General features: G+C 48.8%; 1 protein-coding gene across 4 annotated transcripts in view; it reads left to right on the top strand.

Moving 5' to 3' along the window:
• gukh (NHS actin remodeling regulator GUK-holder) overlaps window positions 1–23,623 on the top strand; it is a 91,003-nt gene that overhangs the window by 48,165 nt on the left and 19,215 nt on the right. For all 4 annotated transcript variants that reach the window (XM_011141306.3, XM_019841538.2, XM_011141307.3 and 1 more), the window contains exon 2: window positions 22,264–22,514. In XM_011141306.3, coding sequence (XP_011139608.1) covers window positions 22,264–22,514 — 251 coding nt within the window. The remainder of the gene's footprint in view (window positions 1–22,263; window positions 22,515–23,623) is intronic.

Below are 23,623 nucleotides of genomic sequence, written 5' to 3'. Positions count from 1 at the left end.
TAAGCGAGAAAAGGTTTTTTAATTCTCGCCGATTTCACTCGGCGAGAATCCTGCCTATCGATTTTCAACGCACCGTGATTCCTGTTCTTCCGCGTACGTGTACGCAAACGTGCGCGTCGTTGGCGAGACGACAGGGAGGGGTGGCAAGGAAATGTAAATTACGTGAGTTTAGGCTCTTGTTATGCAAATCGACCTTTCGACCACATCCGCCCAAAATAACTAGACCGAGCGGCTACGAAATAATGGGCGCGCGCAGACTAAATTTATAGAAAGCCGGCGATGGTATTCTCGCTCCGCGAGATTACCTTCCCCGTTATCCTGGCTCTCATGTGCCTTTATCATCTTTTTACCCGCGATAGAAGAAAGAGAATAGTAACGGGAGCAAACATGGCCGAGGGTTTTCTCTTCTTCTCTTTGGATATATATCGCAAAATTGCGCCAATGTAACTTCGACATTCTGACCGACACAATTTTTCTGACATTCGAATATCGACCGACATATTATAATTCTCCAAGACTGACCGCTATTCCTTCGTGAAATACCGCAGACTTGAAAAAGCGAGACTCTCTCTCTCTCTCTCTCTCTCTCTCCCCCCCCCCTCCTATATATAATATTTCCCGGTACACTGCAAACCCGAGTGTGCTATTTTGACACGTATAAGCTGAGGCTTTCTTCACGCGTTTCTTGTCGTCTGAAATCACGTCACTTGATGCATTTCGATATCACTTAACGCATTTGAACGCGTTAAGCGACCTGATTTAAGATGACAAGATACGCGTAAAGGAAGCTTCAGCTTATACGTCTCAAAATAACACACACTCGGGTTTGCAGTGTAGTCTCCGCGAAAATCCCGACGACGACAATGTTAACGTCGCCGACGCGGCGCACGCTACCGCAAACGTAACGATCGACATCGTGACATCCCTGTGCCATCCGCGGGGAGCTCACCGCGACGTGGTGGCCACGGAGATACGCGCGAGGCTTGCCGTGTGTGGGCAAACAGGCCCGAGGCACCATCTGCCCACGTATACGTGGCTATATCGTGCCGCTCGAAAGTCCACGTGTGACGAACGCCACACTGAACACGGGCCATCCACGTGTGTGCGCACCGAGGAGTGACCTACGCGCGATACTGTATTTCGCGGTCTCTCACAACGGGATGGATCCCATCGCATTATCATCACCTACCGGAGAGAAGCGACGGAGTATCGCGGGAGTAGAGAGCGAGAAACTGACTCTCCTGGGACCGAGCGGTTAGGCAATAACCGAAATCCTCTCCATGAGCCGTGACGACCTAACGGATACCCCGTTCGATGCGCGACCCTCGCTTCTCACCCGTCTCTCTCTCTCTCTCTCTCTCTCTCTCTCTCTCTCTCTCTCTCTCTCTCTCTCTCTCTCTCTCTCTCTCTCTCTCTTTGTCTCTTTCTCCTCGCGTTTGCAAAGTACTTTTTCCGTAACAATGCAGCAAGAGGATGAGGGAATTTCGATATCGCGCGGTTGCGCGAAGATTATCGAAGCTTGGCGCCAACAATTACGCGAACTACGGATAATTGATTATTACTGATTACCTTAGCTGGGTGGAAATTACTCGCTATTGGTCCGAATAAGGTGATTTTCTGGGAGTAATATTTCTCTCGAGAAAGCGCGAGAGATATATTGAGAAAGGAAAGACACGGAACGTCGAAGCTTCATACATCCTCAAACGTTCGCCTTCGGGTCAATGAGGAAGCAGCTGATGACGCGTTACCGCGCCACGTGCGCTATTGTATCTTCGCCGAACGGTGCTTCTAAGATCGCTTTAGATAGACTTCTTGTGCGTTCTATTTCCGTTTATCAAGCATGATATTGCGATGCAATTAAGTCGCGAATTTCATCGTCGAGCTGAGACATCAAGAAAGAAAGAGATAGAGAGAGAGAGAGAGAGAGAGAGAGAGAGAGAGAGAGAGAGAGAGAGAGAGAGAGGGAGGGAGGGAGAGAGAGAGAGGGAGAGGCTAACGTGCCCAATATCACCCACGTGATTCTCGCTTGGAGATTAATGAGCAATTCTAAGAATCATGAATATATAATCTCAGATGAGATATCACGTGAGACTTTTAGCTTTGGTCTAATAATTCTCGCTATCGCGTACGCCGACACAGTAACTACGACTAGGATGGCGACCACGTGGCATAGGAAGCAACATATCACATTGCATTAAGCTGTTCGATGACGTTCGCTCCGAGCTTGTCACCATCCAGCAGTTTTGAAAGGATAGAAGGAAGAAACGGTAGAAACGACAGTTTCACGCGCGAGCGTTTCTTCCGTGAAGGAATTCCTAGCCAAGCCGACATATGCGCCACTTTTTTCCCCGTCGACCCCGACTGCACGCTTGTAACCGGCACGGTAATCCGTGAAAGACGAGGGTTGTGGAAATCTTTATCGACCAGGCGTAAGACGGCACTCTCTCTCTCTCTCTCTCTCTCTCTCTCTCTCTCTCTCTCTCTCTCTCTCTCTCTCTCTCTCTCGCGGCCCGTTTGAGAGAAAAATGATGTCGCTTATCGTACAAACATGATATTCTATCTTCTGTGATAGCTATTGACTCTTCGGCCAACGAGTTTATTGAAAAGCAAACTTTGATAAAAAGTCGTCTGTCGGAAATCTACACATTGATGATAATAACGGGTGGGAGGGCGGGAGTGGGGAGGGAGAGAGGGAGAAGGCAGTGACATTCTCGAGCTCGAAATGCGAGAAAAATAAAACTATTCTGAGACATCAATTAACCGCGAAATGTTAAAAATTATTACTGAAAATTCAAAAGCGAAAGAACTTGGCGAAAAAGAATTCCCGAAATATCTCCTTTCTAATAAGATAATATTTAAGGAAAAGAAATATGTATAAGAGATGAAAAATAATGTAATAATCCAATAATGACGATAAGAGAATTATATTTTTCCAAAATCAATAAGAACTGCAACACGCAACGTTAATCTATCAGTTAGACGTTTATTAATCCGGCGGTCTCGTTAGACGCCCCCTTCGGTCTCTCTCTTCCTCGTAGAATACGAAAAACGTGGGCATACGATCTCTCTCGCTCGCTCACTCACTCACTTGATTTCGCTCTTCATTGTCATCCGCGTCTTCACGTTACGTGACTGGTTTATGCAAATCAGTACGGCAACCACGAGTTTATCCGACACCACGTGCCGGTGACCTTGCGCGCGCTAAAGTCTATCATTTATTCGTGACTATGACGTGATTTACAAGAGTCGGGGATGATTTACAGAACATACCGTCGGCGTCGCGGGCGTGCGCAGACTCGGAAGAAGAGAGCCCGGAGCTCGGGGGAACGCGAAAAATCAGCGACGAGGATGTACAGCCAATTACGGGCCCATTAGGGCCATCGTTCTTCGCTATAATTAAGTTCTGACAGAACAGCAAATAACACGCAAACATTTTCTCAGCCTTAGTTGAACGTCGAACTATCTGCCGAACTATCGAAACTCGCACGCAAGATATCGATCAACCGCGACGCTCCAACACGATCCAACTCGTCGAAGATGTCGGCGTTCCGACTACTCCAAGATCTTGTTCATCGTGTCATTCACTTGGCATCTCTCTCTCTCGGTAATGTCCGAGACATTTCCGAAAACGTTGTAGCGCGAGCGCGAGCAGCCGTAAAGGCAGAATATTACAAGCGCGAACTCGCGTCGTGAATAGATTCAAAAGTCGCGGGATTATCATCCTGCTGCTCGGAACGTAACGCGAGATGCAACGCGACACGTCCCAAGATAGATCGCTTATCACGAGCTCCATTACACTTCGTATCGCTCATCCGGTACCAAAGCAGACGACAGCGATTCGCGTAGATGCGCGATGTAAGCAGCGGGAACAAGCCGGGGCGAAGGAGGAGGAGGAGGAGAAGAAGAAGGGACAGTGGCCGAGGCGACGTGATCTAGCATGACCGAGCACGCCGCACGGCCGACGTATCGTGTATGATTCATTGTAATCGTCAACGACGGGCGCGTCTATCCATCCATGGCGCGGCCGTTTGTCCGGCGTGCGCTGCAGCTTGTCCGACAGCACAATGCGCGGTGACTCTCCGGCGCGTCGCGTCGCGTCGTCGCGCGTCGCGTCGCCCTGATGAGAGTCGCTCACCCACGCGAGAGAAAAAAGCGCAACGGCAATCGATCGGACCCTCCTCTTTCGACGAACCGGTCAATTACGCCGAATAGCGAATCGACAACAAGACGGTCAATTTTCGGAGCCTAACGAGCCCCGCATAATCCGCCCGCGCGTTGATCGATGAAGCGCCTAGATCGCGACGGACGGCTCCGTTAATTATCGTAATTGCGTGCTCGTGCGCGCTCACAACGTGAATATCGCGAGGAGCGAAGTTGGAGAGCCGAGGTCATTTGGTCGAAGCGAGAGAGCGGGATAAAAATCGTCGACGATCTGAACGTCAATTAGCATTTTTGCTCATCGTTCGTCTCGAGAGAAAGGGAGGCGCAGAGAGAGAGAGAGAGAGAGAGAGAGGAGAAGAGGGTGGGGGGATGATCTTTTATATTTTGTATCGATTGGATATACGCGTGTCCGATTTATGCATATACACACACATGTAGCGCAGGAGCTTCGTCTCGACTTGTCCGGCGTCGCGGCCAGGAGGACTGTAAGCATTCTGAATGTCTTCTTCGGAGAATTGCTTCTAATTCATTTGAGTTAACTAGTATGTCTCGGTTTTATCCCTTTGTCTGACGGGGATAGTGCCATTCACGGCGCCAGTTTCATTCGGCATCATGATCGATCGACGGATCGGGCAATGAGACGTTCAACGTGCGCATAAAACTACCGGCGGGATGATACCGACGCGGAATGAACCGTGACGAGGCTGGTCCTTGATCATACGTGAGCTCTTAAATGCGTATCGATTGCATCCCTCGCCATTCCACGCGTCTTACGGGCAAAGTTTACGTTCATGGCGTAACAAGCTACACAGTCGTATTTTCAAACTAATAAACTCGATTGTGGCTCTTCACGGAGAGGAGGATTCTTGAATTTGTTGTGCAAGTATATAGCACTTATATATATAGATATAATATAATAGTATATATTTTCTGCCTTGGGTTATTTTAATTTTTTTCAACTCACACTCAGGGTCTTCTTAATTACGAGAATGCGAGTCGAATGATATTCGTAGATTGCATGAATTCTTATCATCCGGAGCGAGAAATAAAAGTTGCGTTTTTTTTTCTCGATTGTACACGTAAAATCCCGCGTCATTCTGTTGATTTTATTCCGGCCCTCAGCTTGAAATTCTTTCACGCGCGCATGTCGCTCGTTTCCCTAACAGACTACGAAATGACATTTTGCCTCTCGCCCCTGCGAGACAAGTCGCGCGGGAGATTTATGGAGCCTTGGCGTGTAACACGCGTCCGATGAAACGCCCTGAAACAGATTGTTTCGTGTGATTTGCGGCGAGCCGGTGCTCTTTAATTGTCACTTGGCGTGAAATAGGATCGACCGGTAGGCAATGTGGAAACATTTCGACATGCGAGCGAAGTTCGCGCACGACGGGCGTGCCGTATCTCCGTTGGATCGTGCCAAGCGTCGCGCGATCGATCAGAGTCAGCCAACGAACGATCAAATCGTGACAGCGAGCCGTTTAGAAGTTTTATGGTGTACTTCGTGATACAAACCGTCGTCGGACGATCGATATTCACCTCGTTCTCTGACCGCATCTTGCGCATCTCTTAATCATCGTCGTTTTTTTTTTTCGACTTCTGTACGGTGCACGAATGATTTATATTTCCCCTCGCTCTAGATAATAAAAATTTCTCGGCGAGTAACAAACATATTTAACTGGCATTTTCGTAATGTAAAGAAAGTAGGGTTGTACAACAATTGAGAAATCTCCTCGATGTATGGCGGGAGAAAATCATAAAAATTAAATATATCAGATATTAGTTTAATCAACTTCGTTTTGAGACCTTACTAAAGGAAAAAGATATTCTCTCTCTCTCTCTCTCTCTCTCTCTCTCTCTCTCTCTTTCTTCACAGTGAACGATATCTTTGGAGATCTCTACGTGCGCTACGAGTCCTATCTTGAAAGAAAACCAAATCGACCGGCATTAATTCGCGGTAAAATTACATTTCCACCGGTAACTTCCTCCTTTCGATATCTCGCTATTGTTCGATCACTACGTGCTCGCAACGGAGAGCGGCTACCGTTAAATCCCCGTATGCGATCGAGGAAAGAGAGCTAGCCTCTTATCTTCAATTAGCCGAAGTCTAAATAGAGCTAATGGCACAATGCACTTCCTGCCGGCGGTGCAGCTTCCACCGACGCGGCGCGGCGCGGCGCGATCCAATGCGCGACTTCAAAGGGCCTCTCCCGACTCTGTTGTTTTTCCTTTTGGTACCGCCCTCGGAATCGCTATCGCCGCCGGCATTAATTACCGTCCGGATCGAACGTGCCTCCCATCGCTCATCGTCCACGGAGTTGTTAATCTTCTCTTCGATCTCTCGCGCGCGAGAGAGCGCGACCCGGTTTCCCGCGGGGGGAATGACGCGTCGTTATCGGCGAAATTGCCGGTCGGCTACCGAATTTTGCCGCGTCGCACCGACGAAAATTAACCCCCTCACTCAGCTGTCGGCGGCTAATGGTCGCTACCGACGATTTCGCGGAAATCGGCACTGTATCATTAAGCTAACATTGTAGGTCGATAAAATCGCCGGTGGTAATGTCATTACTTTTACTCCTCTTCCCTCGCGGGACGCTACCAGTAAGAGTATCGTAAAAATACTTCCACGCGCTCGCATCGTCATGTCCGCCTTTCTCGACTTCACACAACGACGAATTTCTCGGTCGATTAAAATTATCTGACAGAAACGTCGAGTACGTGCACTTTTTTTTTCCTCGAGAAAGAGAGAGAGAGAGAGAGAGAGAGAGAGAGAGAGAGAGAGAGAGAGAGAGACACGAGACAGAGACCTCCGTGTCTCTCCCTCTCTCCTCGCTCGCGCACCGCGATGTTAAATGCAATCTTCCTATTATGCAAATCGGACTCGGAAGCAGAAGGCCGCGTTTAGCGGGCCAAATGAGATGCAGATGCGAGAACGGGCTCGCGTCCCGAAGAGGACGGCTTGTGCGCGCGGCTTTCTCCCTTTTCCCGATGAAATACGGTCTTCGACGTGTTATGGCAGCCGAGCACCTATACGTCGCGACTTTTAGCCGCCGCGGCCTACACAGTGCAGTGACCCTGCGCGCTCGGTGCAACCGAGCGCACCGCCGTGTATCGCGTTGTGTATTCAGTACGAAGGAGATTGCATTCGAGGCGAGGGACCCTCTTTCGTACCTCGGGACCGCGAAGATTAACGAGCGGTTCGCGGAAAATGGCGGCTTGGCCGTTTTAAGCGATTCTTTGTCTGTCACCGTTTTGCAGGACGAAGGGCGGGGGGGGGGGAATGGGGATCGCGAGATATCGCGAATGTGCCGATAATCGCTCAAGACGAGGCGCGAATATTTAGACGCAAGCGGAAAAGTAACGCGTCGTCACATTAGCGGTGCGCGCATTAGCATCGCTTCTCATTTCATGGCTCGTTGGATTCGCGACGAATCGTTGGGCTCGCTATTTTCTCAAGTGCTGTTATTTCGGGTGAAACGTCCAGTGGCCGACACTCCGCCGCTTTTCGATGCATTCTCTACGTACATTTGTTAGAAATATCAAAGTGCATTGGACATTTCGTTTTTTCACTTCATTCTATTAATAACGTAGTTCTCTCCGACACGCGAAGAGATGCGGAAGGATCACTTTTATTTTTATGTAATGACATATCTAGTATTTTACTCGAGTAGAAGCCGCGCAAAGAAAAGACGTACTGAGCTGTCAACGAGACAGCCGACACGGCGACGAGCGAGTCGGCAGTTCGAATAATAAAAGATAGAGAATGGGTCGATATAACAGGGAAAATAATGCAACGTGAGAAAAAACACGAGGATGAAAGAAAGACGGTCATCTTGCGGTTGCATCCTGCGGAGAGCGTCCCGCTTGAGGGAAATTAGGTCACTCGCATGCGCCGGCGGATGCATAATGTCTCGTGTATGTGTGTGTGTGTGTGTGCCGGAAATTACGAAATAATTCTTACGTCATACGAACTACACACACATACACGCGTTGTCTCTCGTGTTTGCTGTGTCACGCATCGCGTCGAGTATTTATCTTGCACGGAACCAAAGTAAAAATCATCGCATGAGAGAAAGAGAGAGAGAGAGAGAGAGAGAGAGAGAGAGAGAGAGAGAGAGAGAGAGAGAGAGAGAGAGAAGGAGAGAAGCTCGTGCGTCCGGTATGCGCGGGATTCTCCTGACAGAAATTACGGCGCGAAGTAGAATTTCGTCGATAACGAGTGATACGGAAACGATGCCGCGAGCGAACACACCCGATTACATTTACACGTCGTCGGCGTCTGAGCGTCGCTAACACGGAGATTCTGTGAAAATATACGCGTCGTTACGAAAGACGACTCTCGTTAACGTACACATGCGCTAATTAATTTCATTACTCGATGAGACGCAAGAATGAGGCAAGAATAAGAGAAAGGGGAAGGGGGATGTGCAGAAGGAATACATGCGGGACATGTCGGATATTCCAATTAGCGTAAGTTCGTAGTCGTGAGATAGCGCGTCGCAATAAGTCCGGCGGACGGTATAACGTAATTATCCGCTGTTAATTGAACGAAACTTAGGATGACACCATTTATCGCCGACGGGAACGGTGCCCAAGTTCGTTCGAGATTTCCGGCACTGAGAACATGAACGCGCGCGAGGAGAAAAAGAACGCGGGAGAAGAAAGGAGAGATAAGAAGAAAACGTAAGTTTGCACGCTCGCAGCTTCTCACGACATTTTACACGGTCGATCGCGGAGGAGCTTAATGACAGTCTAGCCGTTTACGTTCTAATAATTATGGCAGGAATTAGAACGCGAGCCGGTTCCTAATGAATATCTAATGAAAGCCACTCCAGGCGCAGAGCCACTTTTGCGGGCCGCGCCACCCTGTCCCCCCTTCTTCTTTCTGTCAGTCCCGCGAAACACGAAAGACGCGCCAATGAAAAAGAATTAATTAAACGCGCGGTCGACACTACGGCGCGATCTGTCGCGCGGCCTCTCTCTCTCTCTCTCTCTCTCTCTCTCTCTCTCTCTCTCTCTCTCTCTCTCTCTCTCTCTCTCTCTCTCTCTCTCTCACCGCAAGCACCGCACGGCGATTAGAAAAATGGCCGTTTGATTGACAGAATTAGATGAGCGGTCGACCTCAGACTATAATTTAATCCGATGTTTGCGATCCGGTTTCTTTAGCACCGAGACGTTAACACCGAGACACCGCTACGCGGCCACGCCGTCGTGCTGGAAGCCAATTAACATGTGGGAATTCATTAATGCGTCATTTGAGTGCCTGTAGCGCCGATTTTTCTGTGTTTTAGCCTCGTGCTACGTTTTCACGCGTATTTGCTTTACAAATCGTCGTCGCGAGAGTCGTCGCGCGAGATGACTTGACGACCATCGATATCACTCAATCCATTTTGTCGAATGAACATAATCGAATGAAAATTATACGAAATGAAGCGATTTGTCATTTCGGTGACAAAAATTTATCTGAAACCTATACGCGTATATTGTTCGAAGATGTTTCTTTCCACCACTAAAGACTCGAGAGAGAAGCTGCGAGGTGATCTCTTTGAGGTGTCTCTATTTTTTTCTTCCGTGTGATATCGTGTCACAATATTGGTGGCGTGAAAGTCACTGCGAAAAGTGAAACGACCAAGTCGCATATCTCGCGACGCGATATTGAGATCACGGTAACGGTGGGATCACAATTTGCCGTGACGTTTAATGTCAAGCGAGCCTCGAGTCCGCCCGTCATTCACGCGTCGCGTCAACAGCTCCATCGATTCACTGGACAGTTCGCCATCCTTGCTCCATGAATCATTGAATAATTCATAATTTACGGGCGGGCTCGTTAAGACCGCGAGTACCTTTTCCCATTCGGCTCATTCTCGAACGAGCGACAGCGAGAGGGGGCGCGAGAGACGGAGACCGAGAGAGGTAGATGAGAAAAGAAGCGAAAAGAAATCCCCGCTTTCGATGCGACACACAAAGGTACACCCGCCTCTCTCGGAGTAAGAGTCTCGAAGTCGTCGGACGGGTTTCGTGCCGGATGCCTCTATCTCACGTTTTCGTTCTAAGGCAATTCGAGGACACACGTGAATCAAATTACGGTCATCCGTCTTTCGCGCCGGCGAGCATCCCTCGCGCCAGCTGGATATCCCGCCAGGATAATTCGCGCGGACAGTTTTATTTTCCAGAGTCGCGGGGTCGTTCGCGCCTTCCTGCGAGGCTTCGCCTCGACTTGCCGTCTCACGGCAAGTGAATCGGTTACGCAAGGAGTCGGATGAGTTACGAGAATATGATAAATTAATAATAACATGTCAAGGAAAAAGTTGTACGGCCCGTGCAATTTGCATATCATCAGCGGGAGGAGAATGCTTCTCTCTTTCTTTCTTTCTCTCTCTCTCTCTCTCTCTCTCTCTCTCTCTCTCTCTCTCTCTCTAAGTAAATCGCGTGTCAGATTCCATTGCGGACGTTGCTTTGAACTTTCAAGTTCGAGAACAGGCGGTGCTTCGACCGCCCGCGGGGTCCGAGATAAGTTTTAATAAAGAAACACAAGGCGCTCGTAATGTTTTCGGAAGAAGAAATATGACGAACCCTTTCTCTCGACTTAATTATAATTCGTCAGAAAATCAGCTGCGAATACGAAGGGCGCGTCACCGCACGGCTGCATGTGAATGTGTATCGCGAAATAAAATCTGCGTGTATCAATTACGGCTACGTATACCTTGTAATTTGCATACACGCCTTAATCTATAATGAGGATCTCGTATTTCGCCGATCGGGTCTCGATGCTGAAAAATATCAGCCTGTCGGATCTGCGACGATATTAATTGAAACATTAGGATTTCGCGACGAGTGCACGACCGGCTAGATTACGATTGTCAGGCGGCACTTCTCGTCTTTTTGTTCGGGCAGACTTCTCCTCCGCGTTCCTCGAGTTTATATTTTGTTCCGCGCTTATCGGCCAATCTTAGTTTTCCAGCCGTGTCAGTCCTCGACGCGTAGCAGACGATCTGATAGAATCTTATTGTCTCTGCAGTCTTCGCATCGTGCAGTTACACGATTTGACTCTCTCGACTTGCAACAAGACCGACTAGAGATCGTTTGAGATTTATGACGTAGACATCGCGAGGAAGATGATATACAACGAGAGGAACATCTGTCTAGGATGAGCCAGAAGTATGTTCGTAAATTTCGAAAAAATTTTCAAACGTACACACGACGAAAAAATCGGAATAATCGTTACGTTTCTCTAACGAGTTCTGATACAAAAATAGTTATCACACGCGTTGAACTCGAGACGAGAATTTTTTTCATTAATAGAAATGTTACGGTCGATGTACTATATAATTGCGTCGATATACAATTGTCACCCGCTCGGATTTGACGATTAATCACCCTAAACCTGTGAACGACGACCGAAGTTCTGATCTTAACGCGCGCTCGCTTGTGTCAATAAACCCCTTCTCGTCGTCGTGTTCGAGCAGTCGGTCGAATTCTATATAATACCCTTACCAGCCATAAACTCCCGTTTCAGTTTGGCATTAACGAGGTCCCTCCTTTACGTCATAATGCACGCATTCAGCAAAGCCTGCGTCCCGCGTCTGATATTCTCGAGGCTCGTTTCATTCCACATGCACGAGCATCGTCGGAGAGCGCACGCGACGCGTACAACGGAGGAATAATTCCGCGATAGTTAATTACTCCGCCCTCCTCCCCCCCCCTCCGTCTCTTTGGTGCCAAGAGTAAAAGTTTGACGACGAGGCACGGAGAACTCGAAGTTTGTTCGGTAATATATTCGGCTAATGCAGGGGAAATTAGAGAAACTTCTATGAGGCTTGTATGTGAATTACATAATCGACGGATCGACTGTTATTACGACTTGATGATTACGACACGAAAAATATCCGTTCATTTGAAATTAAATTCAGTATAAGATTAAATTTTATTTTTATTTCACGGTACGCGCCGTGATATTGAATAAAGATTGACGAAACGGAGGGTTCGCGGAATATATTTTTCACGCACGCTCTCTCACTCTTACCGCGCCAAGCAATTTCGCGAGTTTAATGGAATCGGCGAGACGACGCCAGGATTTTGGCAAGGGAATGCGTCACTCTCTTTCCGCAGGAGTGATGTACTGGCAAGCAATCGGAAACACCCACTGCATTCTGACGAGCCCCGATCCTGAGAAACGAGCGCGTCCCGAGAGAAAGATCCCGCAACTTCGTTGAAACGTTACTCGTGTCCTGCGCGGAAAGCCGAATTTATTTCCCGACGAAAGTGAATCATTGCGTGGCTGCGGTTACGTCGAAATATTATCCCCGGCCGCTATTACTTGCTCGTGTGTGACCGCTCGTAAAAAGCGACGATAAAGAGACAGACGCGTGTCGCAACGACTTCCACGATTCGTGCACAATAACAATAAGGCTTTATTACATTTTCCTTTCGACTTCACTTTAAGGTAGAGATATTTTTGCGACTTCGCCATGCGACAACTCTTGTAAAGAAATATATATGCGAGAGACGCGATTTAATGCAAGCACGGCCAACCCGAAATTTTGCTTCCATATTAATCCCGCAAATTCCTGTAGAATTTGAAGAACCAATGCAGAATCTTGAGATGTATCATTAATTGGCCTATCTTGATGTTATCAATAGTTTACACATTGCCATTCTTTTCATGTATTTGGAAAAGTTTATTTTAGAATTATTTAATATTTGATCATCCTATTATTGCATTCCTGCAATTCATTCGCACCTTAATCTTAATTTTTAATTTCAGTAATCTCTTTTTTCTTCTACCGTTGAAATTCGTGATGAAATCTGCAGTTCTTAAAGCAGCTGATAAGAAAGCAGCTGTAAGAGCTGTAATATTTATATGTCCGATAACGTTTTACAAAACAAATAACTCTATATGGAAAGAAAGATAAATTTTGATTCAGTCATTAACATCGATAAACAAGAGTGAAAAAAGAGTGAAAAAAGGACGAACAACGTCAACAAGCCATGCAGCTTAATTCATTCAGCATCATTAAACGTTCAAATCAGCATCAGCGAGAATACAATAGATTGGCAGGAATACAATAGATTCTAAGGCCGGTATTTATAGTCATAACTTATTTGCAATTTTCGTTGGAATGAATTCACGGTTAATTACAGATTCGTATTCATGGACTGTTAGTCGGCTATTTGAATCAATACTTCCTATGATGTGAAATACACAGGTATAGTATATAATTAAAGGCATCCGTAAGATTAAAACTATTTGTCGAAAAATAACAAACTACAAATGCCGATCTAAATTTCGACTCGGGCATCTCTTTTATTCTGCGCAAGCACGGCAAACGCCTGTTGAAATCGAAAATCTGTGTAATACACGACTTGACATACCTGGAGATACATGACGCATCGCCGGCCGCATCTTGTCATCCTGCTTCCTCCGCCCTGGCTTCCAGGTTCAGCGTCTTGCTCTCGGCTGTTCCGTCGTGGCATTCCGGACACTCTCTCATGGCACTGGCACTGACACTTACTCGCGTAAATTCCTACACGACAATTCGATCGGAGAAACGCGTATTAACTAATGCGATGCCGACGAGAGTCCGATTAAATATTCCAAAAGTCGGCGAAACAATGCAACTGCGGAATGATTACTATCGCTCCGGGACGACGCGACGTGCTTCGCGGTGTACGTGTCGCTCGACACCTCGGAACATAATGAAAACACTCGGGAAAAAGTGTGACGCATGAAGGTAAGTTTGACCGCTACGAAGGTCTGGAATGTTTGGATGTTGTGTTGACTGTTTTGATCTGCCGGCTACCGAGTGTGCGCCTCATTCACGGTAGCCCCCCCCCCCCCCTCCGACGACGTTTGAGCGATGACGTAACTCGTGGTCCATTGTTTTCGTATCTTCGCGTGACGTGTAGTATCTGTAACCCAGCGTACATGACGTCACACAAGTCGCTGAGCGATACGCGCTCTCTTGAAGCACGCGTAGCGACGCGTTTCAACAATTCCCATAGAACGATTAAAACATTGTCGCGAAATGTTTAATTACACTCGTGTTGGCATCGATTAATATGCATTTCTTCGATCGACTCGTACATATGAGAATGTCAGGTCCACGATTAGAGTACGGATCGACGGAGCGATCGGGACCAAGATGCTAGATCGGAAAGCCACGATGGAGGTCGTCGAGACGTGGACAACGACATGCGTTATAGATTTTTAGATGCGTGACAAATTTATTATACAGGATGTTTTCGATTTCAATCGGATTTTATCGATTTTATCGAGAATAAGGAGATGCTCGAATCGAGATTTAAACCGGCGATACGTTACTAATTGACGAGAAGTTATCCTAAACCAATAAATAAGATAATTAACTGAATCAAAATTTAAAGTTCTCTTGATACACAGAACTATTGGACATACTACTGTTTATGCTTTTGCAACTCCTTTCTTTTCATGTCTTTTGAATTTCCAAAGCCTATTGCAATTCTCAGCTAGCAGAAGACAATAAAGAGATTATGAAGGAAGGAAATTTATTATTTTATTTGACTATAAATCTTCAGTGTATTATTATGTCACCGAGAGAGCAGCTCGTACCTTTGATCTTTCGCGTTTCCGCGCTATTTGCATTCAGGTGGGCATCCAACAAATCGTACGGTGCGATAAACATGGGCCCAAGCGCGTTTGCATAAATTCTCCCCCCCCCTCTCTCTCTCTCTCTAACGCAACTTCTGACTACAAGACACCAGCCTACCGAACCTTATCAACTAGGAGGGTGTTATCCGGTGGTCGTTCTAGGACAATCGCATAGCCTGTTTCCGCCGGCGAGGAAAGTCAGGTGCGGTAGTCGTAGATAGGCCGGTGCGGGTCGGCGTTATAAAACGACGGAAATTTATTGGGCCAGCTAAGAAGGCGCACACACATGGGGCCCGGTAGTGAATGGCGGCGGCGGCATCGACTACGGCGACGGCGGCGGCGGCGACGACGACGACGACGACGACGACGACGACGACGACGACGACGACGACGACGACGACGACGACGACGACGACGATGGCGGTAGCGGCGGCGGTCTTCGGGGTTCGGTGGGCCCACGGCGGCGGGGTGTATCGTCGTTCTCGTCGTTCTTTTCGTTTCGTGGGCCCCGTCGGGCCTTGCAGGACCTGTACGAGGACTGGTCCGCGATCTACCGTAACCGCATTCCACCTTACCTCACCTTGCCTCTCGCACAGTCCTCTCGCTGCCTCCTTCGTGCCTCACCGACTGCTCCCTTCCCTCTCTTCATCTTTCTTCTCTTTCCTCTTCCTCCTCCTCCTCCTCCTCCTCCTCCTCATTCTCCTCCTCCTCCTTGTCCCTTTTCCCTCTCGTTCTCTCGTGCTCCTCCTCCTTGTCGCTTTTATTCGGTCTCTCGCAGCGCCCAAGTCTCTCCTTCTCTCTCTTCCCTTCTCGTCGGTCGTTTTCTCTCTCTTTGTCCCTCTCGTCTCTCTTTGTCCTTTCTCTCGATGCCATCTTTTCCATCTGCTGCTTAGCAGTAATTATTGGAATCATTATCCGATATCGCGACTCGGATTCGATAAATTCTCACGTGTGTTTTATGTATACACAAGAAAAAAAAAGAAAGCGACAATGTAATGAGAGGTCATGGGTGTTCTTTATGCAAACATTTGTGTATACTTAAGGAATGTTTTTCTTTCCGTACATGTTCCTCCAGCATGTGGAAATACTACTTAGACGATCGGTTCTCTTCTGGCATTTTTCACTTTTGACATCCTCCTCTTCATTTTCATTCCAACCTACAACCGCCTTTCTCTTTCTCTTCCTCTTCTAGACCATCTCCCGCGCCTCGCCTCTTCTCTCGAGAAACGAACGCGGCGGACAAAAGAGGGTTCGGGTTCCGAAACATATCCGGCGAGTCCGGCGCGCGAACTTGTTTTGCTCGCGATTACACGGAGTCCCGAACGTGTGCGCGGACCTGTGTTTACCTGGCCGCGAAACCCCGGTCTGTGATGCGTGATGTTTGATGCGTGCTTGCGCCATCCGTCAGAGGCCCCCGTGGGCACGATCGCGGGACGAGGGAGACGAAAGGGAGAAAGATAAACGGGGCCCCGTGGTATTCGAATACGAGCGTTACGTGACGACCAGGTTCCCACCTCTTCTTCGCCGCCCGGAGATTCCGGGTTTTTGTCGGGAAGATCGACCCTCTCTCTGACGATCGTCCTTCTCTCCGTTCCTCTTCCTTCTTCCATCTCCCTCGTACCTCGGACTTCACTCGAGGACGTGGTGCCGTAATTAGAGAGCCGATAGATTACGGCCGTCGATTGTCCGCGGTGAACGCGTCGACGGATACAATTAGCGCGATGTAGCCGATCGAGAGAGAGAGAGAGAGAGAGATAGATAGAGAGAGAGAGAGAGAGAGAGAGAGAGAGAGAGAGAGAGAGAGAGAGAGAGAGAGAGAGAGAGAGAGAGAGAGAGAGAGAGCGAGAGAGAGGCGATGCTCGAGGTGACGTAACGATCGTTTACGCGAGATCCTAATTATTATTTCGTGGCGGAGTCTCTCCCGGTGTAACAATTGCGTTACTCCCGGGGGACCGCGTAATACATCATCGTGGCCGTCACGGTATTCCACCTTATACCCACTTCGATGCGAGATACTATCTCCACGCCGATTTATCATCGACACAGATCAACGCTCGCCGCCGCCGCTGCCGCAGCCGCGTTATTCTTCGGATTCTTCGGATCCGTGATCCGAATTCGAAGGGATAAAAAAGCAGTCTTCGTGCGCGTGTTCTACGCTCTAATCAAAATCGCGGAGATATAATCCGAGCTTATCGGCGAGATCGACGATCTCGTCTCTGCCGGAGGTACGTATCATCGCGCGGATCTCGCTGCCCCGAATTTAGCGGGACATAAATCGCACACGTGGGCTCTATCCTCGAATCTTCTGCAAGTAACTAATCCTGGACTGGACGATCAACGCGGAGAGATACGATCCTAAATTACTCAGCAGACTCCCAGCCCAGCGCGAGACTCGCGTTTCAACGCCGCGCTGCTTCGTTGTCGCGCGATGACTATTCGCATATTAATTGAATTCGCGAGAACTCGCGATTCCCGCTACTGCCTTGTTTTCCAAACAAACGAATCACGCGGTGCCTACGTCGCGGCTGACGCGACTTCCGCCTGCGGAGGCGCGTTTCGCGCGCGGAAGGTCCAGGAAGTCTCTCCCGTTCTGGGACTAATCCGACCTAGGCGCACCACGGCGGGGATAATCCAAGCCCGGTTTGCTCGCGCTCGAGAGAGGCAACCATGAATTACGCGCTTTCTTGATATCTTGGTTTGAGCCCCAGCGAAGGAGGCTCGCAACCGGTGAGCTGTCTGTCGGTCCCTCTGAAGGGCCGCGCGAGCGGCCCTTCGGGGCACTTTGCACAGCCGAGGCTCATCGGCTACAGCGGACCTCCCACGGGACGACCGGCTCTTCACCATCGAGAATCTGCGTGCTCCTCCTCCTCCTCCTCCTCTTCCTTCTTTTCCTCCTTCTCCTCTTTCTTCTTCTCATCTACCTTCTAGTCTTCTTCCTCTTCTTCACCATCGTCGTCGTCGTCGTCGTCGTCGTCGTCGTCGTCGTCGTCGTCGTCGTCGTCGTCGTTGTTGTGTCGTCGTCGTCGTCGTCGTCGTCGTCGTCGTCGTCGTCGTCGTCGTCGTTTTCTTACCTACCTTGTTCTTCTTCCTCTCTGTCCGTCCTTCAGCTTCAGCCCGTCTCGTGCAGGTCTCTCGATTCGTCGAACCGCTTCGCTTCGTGCCACTCGATCGACGACGATTCCACGCTTTCGCCGGCGAAGTCGAGAGCTGAGCGAGTCGAGAGAGAGAGAGAGAGAGAGAGAGAGAGGGCAAGAGAAAAGAGGGAGGGAAGAAAGATTCGCCGGATGTTGCGAAACTTCAACATGATTTCCGCGGAGATGAGGTTGGTGAGGTCACACGCGAGTTTCAGTTGGATGTTAATGAGGAAGGAACAAGATGAGCGAGATGCGGCAAGGAGAAGCCCAAGATGAGGGGAAATCGAATCCCTCTTGTCTTCGAAATTCCCAGATATATCAGGATAGACCAAAGATACCAAAGATCTAGCGAGTCGTAATTTACACCTTCACGAATTCCTCAAATTCCAAGTCGGAATCGATTTTCCACGGTACCCTCCGAGCCTTTAAATTGCCCACACCGCCGTACGTCTCTCTTGAAAGGGAGAAATTCCCTTCAAATTGGAAAAAAACGTATCCACAGGGAAAGAGAGAAAGAGAGGGAGAGAGAGAGAGACTAAAGTGGAAGACATGCCGTATCTCGGTACGATGTACGCGCTTTCTGGAATGTCTCACATGCAAAAAAAGAAATTCGAGAAGAACAGCGGATAATTTCGTTTCCTACGGACGGGATCCGATCCGCGTGCTCCCCGTTAAGCGCTGATTCGAAGCCGCCACGGTTCTATCATTATTCCCCGACGAACCCATACGTCGCTGCCAAGTTACTATTGCAATTAGCCCATGCCGGCCGGTTATGCCGGTGGATCGTGCTGATTTGTGAGAAACGATTGCGACTAGCTCGAAGCCTATTATTGCGAGATCGGGACGCGCGGGGCGTGCTTACTCAGGTGTGCGACTATTACGAACGGCCATGCCTGCTTACCCGTAGCAGCCCGCTCATATTTCTATTCTCATGACCGAGCAACCTGTGCAGCCGGCCTTGACTCGTAACTCGCTCTCTTCTGGCGTCTGTAAAAAATGCCGGAGTCCGGCCCTCTTTTACTAACAGCCGTGACGCGCTTAATGCCGCTCGCCGCGCATTTACCGAGACGAGAGCTCGGGCTCCGCGCACCGAAACGCAGCGCGCCAAGTGCATTCCCCGCCGCGGCCGGATCCGAGCCGAGCGATCTCCGAGGCTACGCTATTTTTCATCTTCGAGACCGCGATTTTCGATCATTCATCCGCCCCATCGACGGCTCGAGAATACCAGTCCCGATCCATTGTTACGTTATCGAGACGCCCGACGCTCGGCATTTTCAAGCGCAATGAGTGAAATGCGAGCGAATGCAAAGGTCAGGTCTCTCTCTCTCGACCGAGTGGAGCCGAGAAAGCGCCGAGTAATGAAAGATAACTATCGATCATCGTAGGCTCTTAATAATATGGTTATCGTTGTGCGAGTTTCGAAATTCGAAGCTCGACACGCTCGGAGAAAGTAAGAATCGCACAGACTTACAGAACCGACAGCATCGACGTATTGCTGCTTTCCAACGGTCCGACAATTGTTGACAGTCGGCGGTCGCTGGCGACGAGGTGTAGTCGAGGACTCGCCGTCGGCTCTGCATCTCGGCGGATTCCTGCAAACAAGAAATAATAGTTTCCACGTAGAGTCAATCTCTCCGAATGTACAGAGACGTTTCGGCTTGTGCGAGAGAGAGAGAGAGAGAGAGCGCGCATCTCGGAATCTCGTCGAGACGATCTTCGTCCGACAAACGATCGAAACGACCAATCGTATCGAACAATCGTAGAGGTAACTGCCTAATAGACAAGACAAGAGAGAGAAATCAGCGTTTGCGCGGGAATATTTCCCTCTTCCTGTTCTTTTTGCGGGGAAACCGAACGCTGAAGCGCGCGCGCGCGCGCTCCGCGTTGCAGCGGCTCCTCCGAGCGGTTCTCGATTATTCGCGCGCGATGAGATTGCAGAACATCACGGGGAGGAAGGTCGATTCGGCCCGCTCGGCCGCAGAAGGTTGTACCCGGTGTAGTTATGTGCACCAGCTTCCGAGGTTACAGACGGTTAGTAAGAAATACTCCACGGACGATTGTATCGAATCGGACTGCAGCTCGGAACACACCGCGCGCGCGCGGCTCTCTCGCTCGCGGGCCGCACGTACACGCATCACTCTGTTTATACACTATGGCATAAATGCCCGGAGCGGTCGTGCGATATTACTACCTTGCTCGTAATGAACCGTTAGCGTAACTCTTAATGCCGAAGTATTCCAGAAGCCATTTGGAGCGTAGACGCCGAGGGATTGATAACAGGGAATAGCGCTCGCTACTAGCGTCCGGAATTTTTCACGGAGTTCTCGGATACGTCTCCTCACCACCTACCTACACCACTACATCATGTACATCGCAAATTCGAATTGTGAAATTTGCGATACGCCCTTTTGTTTCTGCAAATGGGACTTTTGCAAAATCCCGAGTTTTGGATCTCTTAATTTTGCCTCGCCTATCGGCGATGTGTGTGTGTGTGTGCAAATAATGAAATGCTCCTCGCAATTCGAACGTATGAAAATGTTCAACATCGCACAATCCGCAAGCGTGTTATTGTACAGAAATCGAAAAGACGAAGCTTCACAAAGGGAATCGCAGTCCGAAGAATAGCACTTCTATCGTAGCATCCGAGCGCAAATCGAGCGTGCGATTCGAGCACAAGCGCTATTGGATGCAGCGAACTCACTCGCGGGAGGATCGCGACGGAATTCTAAAGGGGGATACGACCCTATCGCGTGTCGGACCAATGGTGATTAACCCTTCCGCGGTATTGTGCGAAACAAAACAGGAACGACGGGATAAAACACAAGGAGCACGCGATAATGGAACCGCGCTGCGCTGCGCCCACGAGAAAAACACGCTGCATTGTCGAAGCGCGTGCGTTACCGGCCGAAAAGCCGGGCCAAAAAAAAAGAAATCAGCAATTATGGCGCCCCAGATAACGAAACTAATTGTCGGCGGGCGACAAAAGGTGTTTACGGGATTTCATTGTCTCGTGATCGACAATCGCGACTGGCTATCGCCAGTCAGACATTATGACTCATCCATCATCCGACTCACGTGTTTCGCACGCTTGTACCTGTATGTGTGTGTGTGTGTGTGTGTGTGTGTGTGTGTGTGTATCAGGTCATGGTGAATTCGCATAATTTTACATCACGTCATAGGCACGGCTTTCGATCAAAGTATCATATATCGGTATATTCAAATCTCAAACATTACTTCGTCGAGAAAGAAGTAATTAATAAAATAGGCAGATATACATAACAATCGCGCCGTTGATTAATAATGCAGTACAGTCCTACAAACACTTCACGTGTAATCATCATTTCAGGATAGAAAAAAGGTCCCCTAGAGATTTTAATTGCACACACGGTACATAACTCGACAAGTACGCTCTTTAACTTGCTCTTACAAATACATCGTTGTTTTGTAATTAACGCGCATTCAGCGAGATCAGTGTCCCTGGCATGTCTAATTGAAAACACTAGGAAGGGGCTCGTTGTCAGAAATTAAGGCCCCGCTCCATCACGGAAGAAACCGTTTCTGAAAACAGCCGGAAACGGCGAATCAAGCATGCCCGTCGAGAGCGCGGGTGGCATGAGTTGGGCCTTTTTTTCATGCCTGCACCGGCCACGGTGCAAGAAACCGTGAATGGAACATGTTTACAGTTAAGATATGTCAGCGGCGTGATACCGGCCGCACACACGACCGACAAAAAGTATATTAAGGAGGTGAAATGCCGCATTATGGGACGGCTGCGAGAAAAAAGGGATGCAGTCGTGAGCACCTCTTAAATTTGATATGAGACGCGAGACATTCTTCCTTTCTCGTGTCTGGTTACTCGACCTTTCTTCACACGTCACGATTACTCGATTAATTTTTATGAAAATATGCCGCGCACACGCTTGAGGACATTTCATGCACGAACGAGGCCAAAAACTGTCTTGAACTCGAGATGCGAAGAATTTTGCGGAAAATTTCCCTCAGTCGACGATCGATTAAGGTCTCAAATGCATTCCCCGTTATTGTAGACGTATTGAAATTTCATACGTCCGGCCTTGAGATTGGAAAGGTGTATTTAATTATGATTTCAATATTTGTATAATTCCACTCTATATATTTGCGTTCTGTCAAGAGGTAGTTTTGCTAATCGACCTCAAGACACTTCACAATATGTTCATCGTACACGCGGTGTCTTATGACAAGCGATGAAAATTGCATAAACACGCGAGTCCGTTTAACGGTCTAACGTAAGTGTACAATCTCGGGCCGCAATCTTTCTCGGGCGTGACACGCGATCGTTAAGGATGATATTCCTTCCTGTTACAGCGGAATCGGATATCTGCACTTTCGCGACGAGGACGGAGCATTTTCACGTCACGAATAAACCATCGACGGGACTATTCACGCCGGGTACGAGGCCAAAGGCGCTGAAGGAGCTATACGAGCTCGCTGCTATAGTCGCCGTTCGAAGTTTGGATTCCTTGAGGAGGGATGGCAGCTCGATGGATATGTTCCTCTGCACACCCGTCCTCGGTAAGAGAAGGCGGGATCAGAGCCTCGACATCGAGTCCAGAGTTGTAAGTACATTCCTCTCTCTCTCTCTCTCTCACACTATGTGAACATGTCACGGCATTCCAGTCGTACTTATCCGTATTTTTCTTTTCTTATTCAAATTTGTTTTAGAATACGTTAGGTATTCCTCTTCGATGTTAACCTCAGCAACATTGTCTTGTACGTAACGTATAATAAACTCAATATAAACATACAAACATTCAAAAATATTTGAATATTAAAAATTTGTTTCCTGCGCGAACGTACAGAATAAATGATGTGAAATAAATGATGTAAAATTCAACGACACTCAAATCCCTGCACATTTATGAGTGTATCATTTTATAGGAATAAGTGAGAGTTAAAATGTTACGCTAGGATTTGTATAACGAGTCCACGACACGATTACCTAATCCCTTCTTGCCGCTCGCGCGCGCGCGCGCGCGCGTAAGATGAGTCTTTTTGTTAGAGGAGAAAGTGCACACAGTCGGCGCATTCATACGTATCGGTATTTTCTCAACGAGCAACATAACCGAGACCGAGAGAATCGGTTCATCTCTGGCCGCACGACTCTACTTCTCTCGTGGACTTCGTGAAACGCGGAAGAAACGGAATATCGAGCAACAGGTCAACTTCGGCGGCGCGGCGGTATCGGTATCGGTATCGACCGAGCGCAACAAAACAAATCACAGTCGGCGGTCACGGAGGGCAGAACTCACGATGTGACATTAAGTCTCAAATGGCACGGCAAGCTCAAATTTGATCCCGTTGCCCGCTTAATTAACTTTCGCTGTAATTAACTTTCACCGTGCAATTGAGAAGCCGACGATGTCGTACGCCGAATCCCGTTTCCTCGAAACTGTTTCGGTACGACTCCGTTGTCGTTTTCTCCCTCTTCTTCGTGCACATCGAGCGTGTCGATAAACTCGCACTTCTTCGCCACTTCACTCGTACCGTTTAACAAAACGGGGCACGGTCGTTTTCACGGGTCGGGGCGACGGCGGCGAGTGCATCGCGCGGAAAAGCCGGCAGACGGTAACCCGATCCGTTCCGTATTCCGCGCGTGAAACCCGTCCGCTCGGCGAGGTGACATCCCGACAATGGAGTTAACACCCACGCGCCGTCGCGGCGCGTA

Source organism: Harpegnathos saltator, unplaced genomic scaffold (assembly GCF_003227715.2).
Source record: "Harpegnathos saltator strain DR-91 unplaced genomic scaffold, Hsal_v8.6 scaffold604, whole genome shotgun sequence".
Taxonomy (NCBI): Eukaryota; Metazoa; Arthropoda; class Insecta; order Hymenoptera; family Formicidae; genus Harpegnathos; species Harpegnathos saltator.
This window is presented reverse-complemented; position numbering and strand designations above follow the sequence as displayed.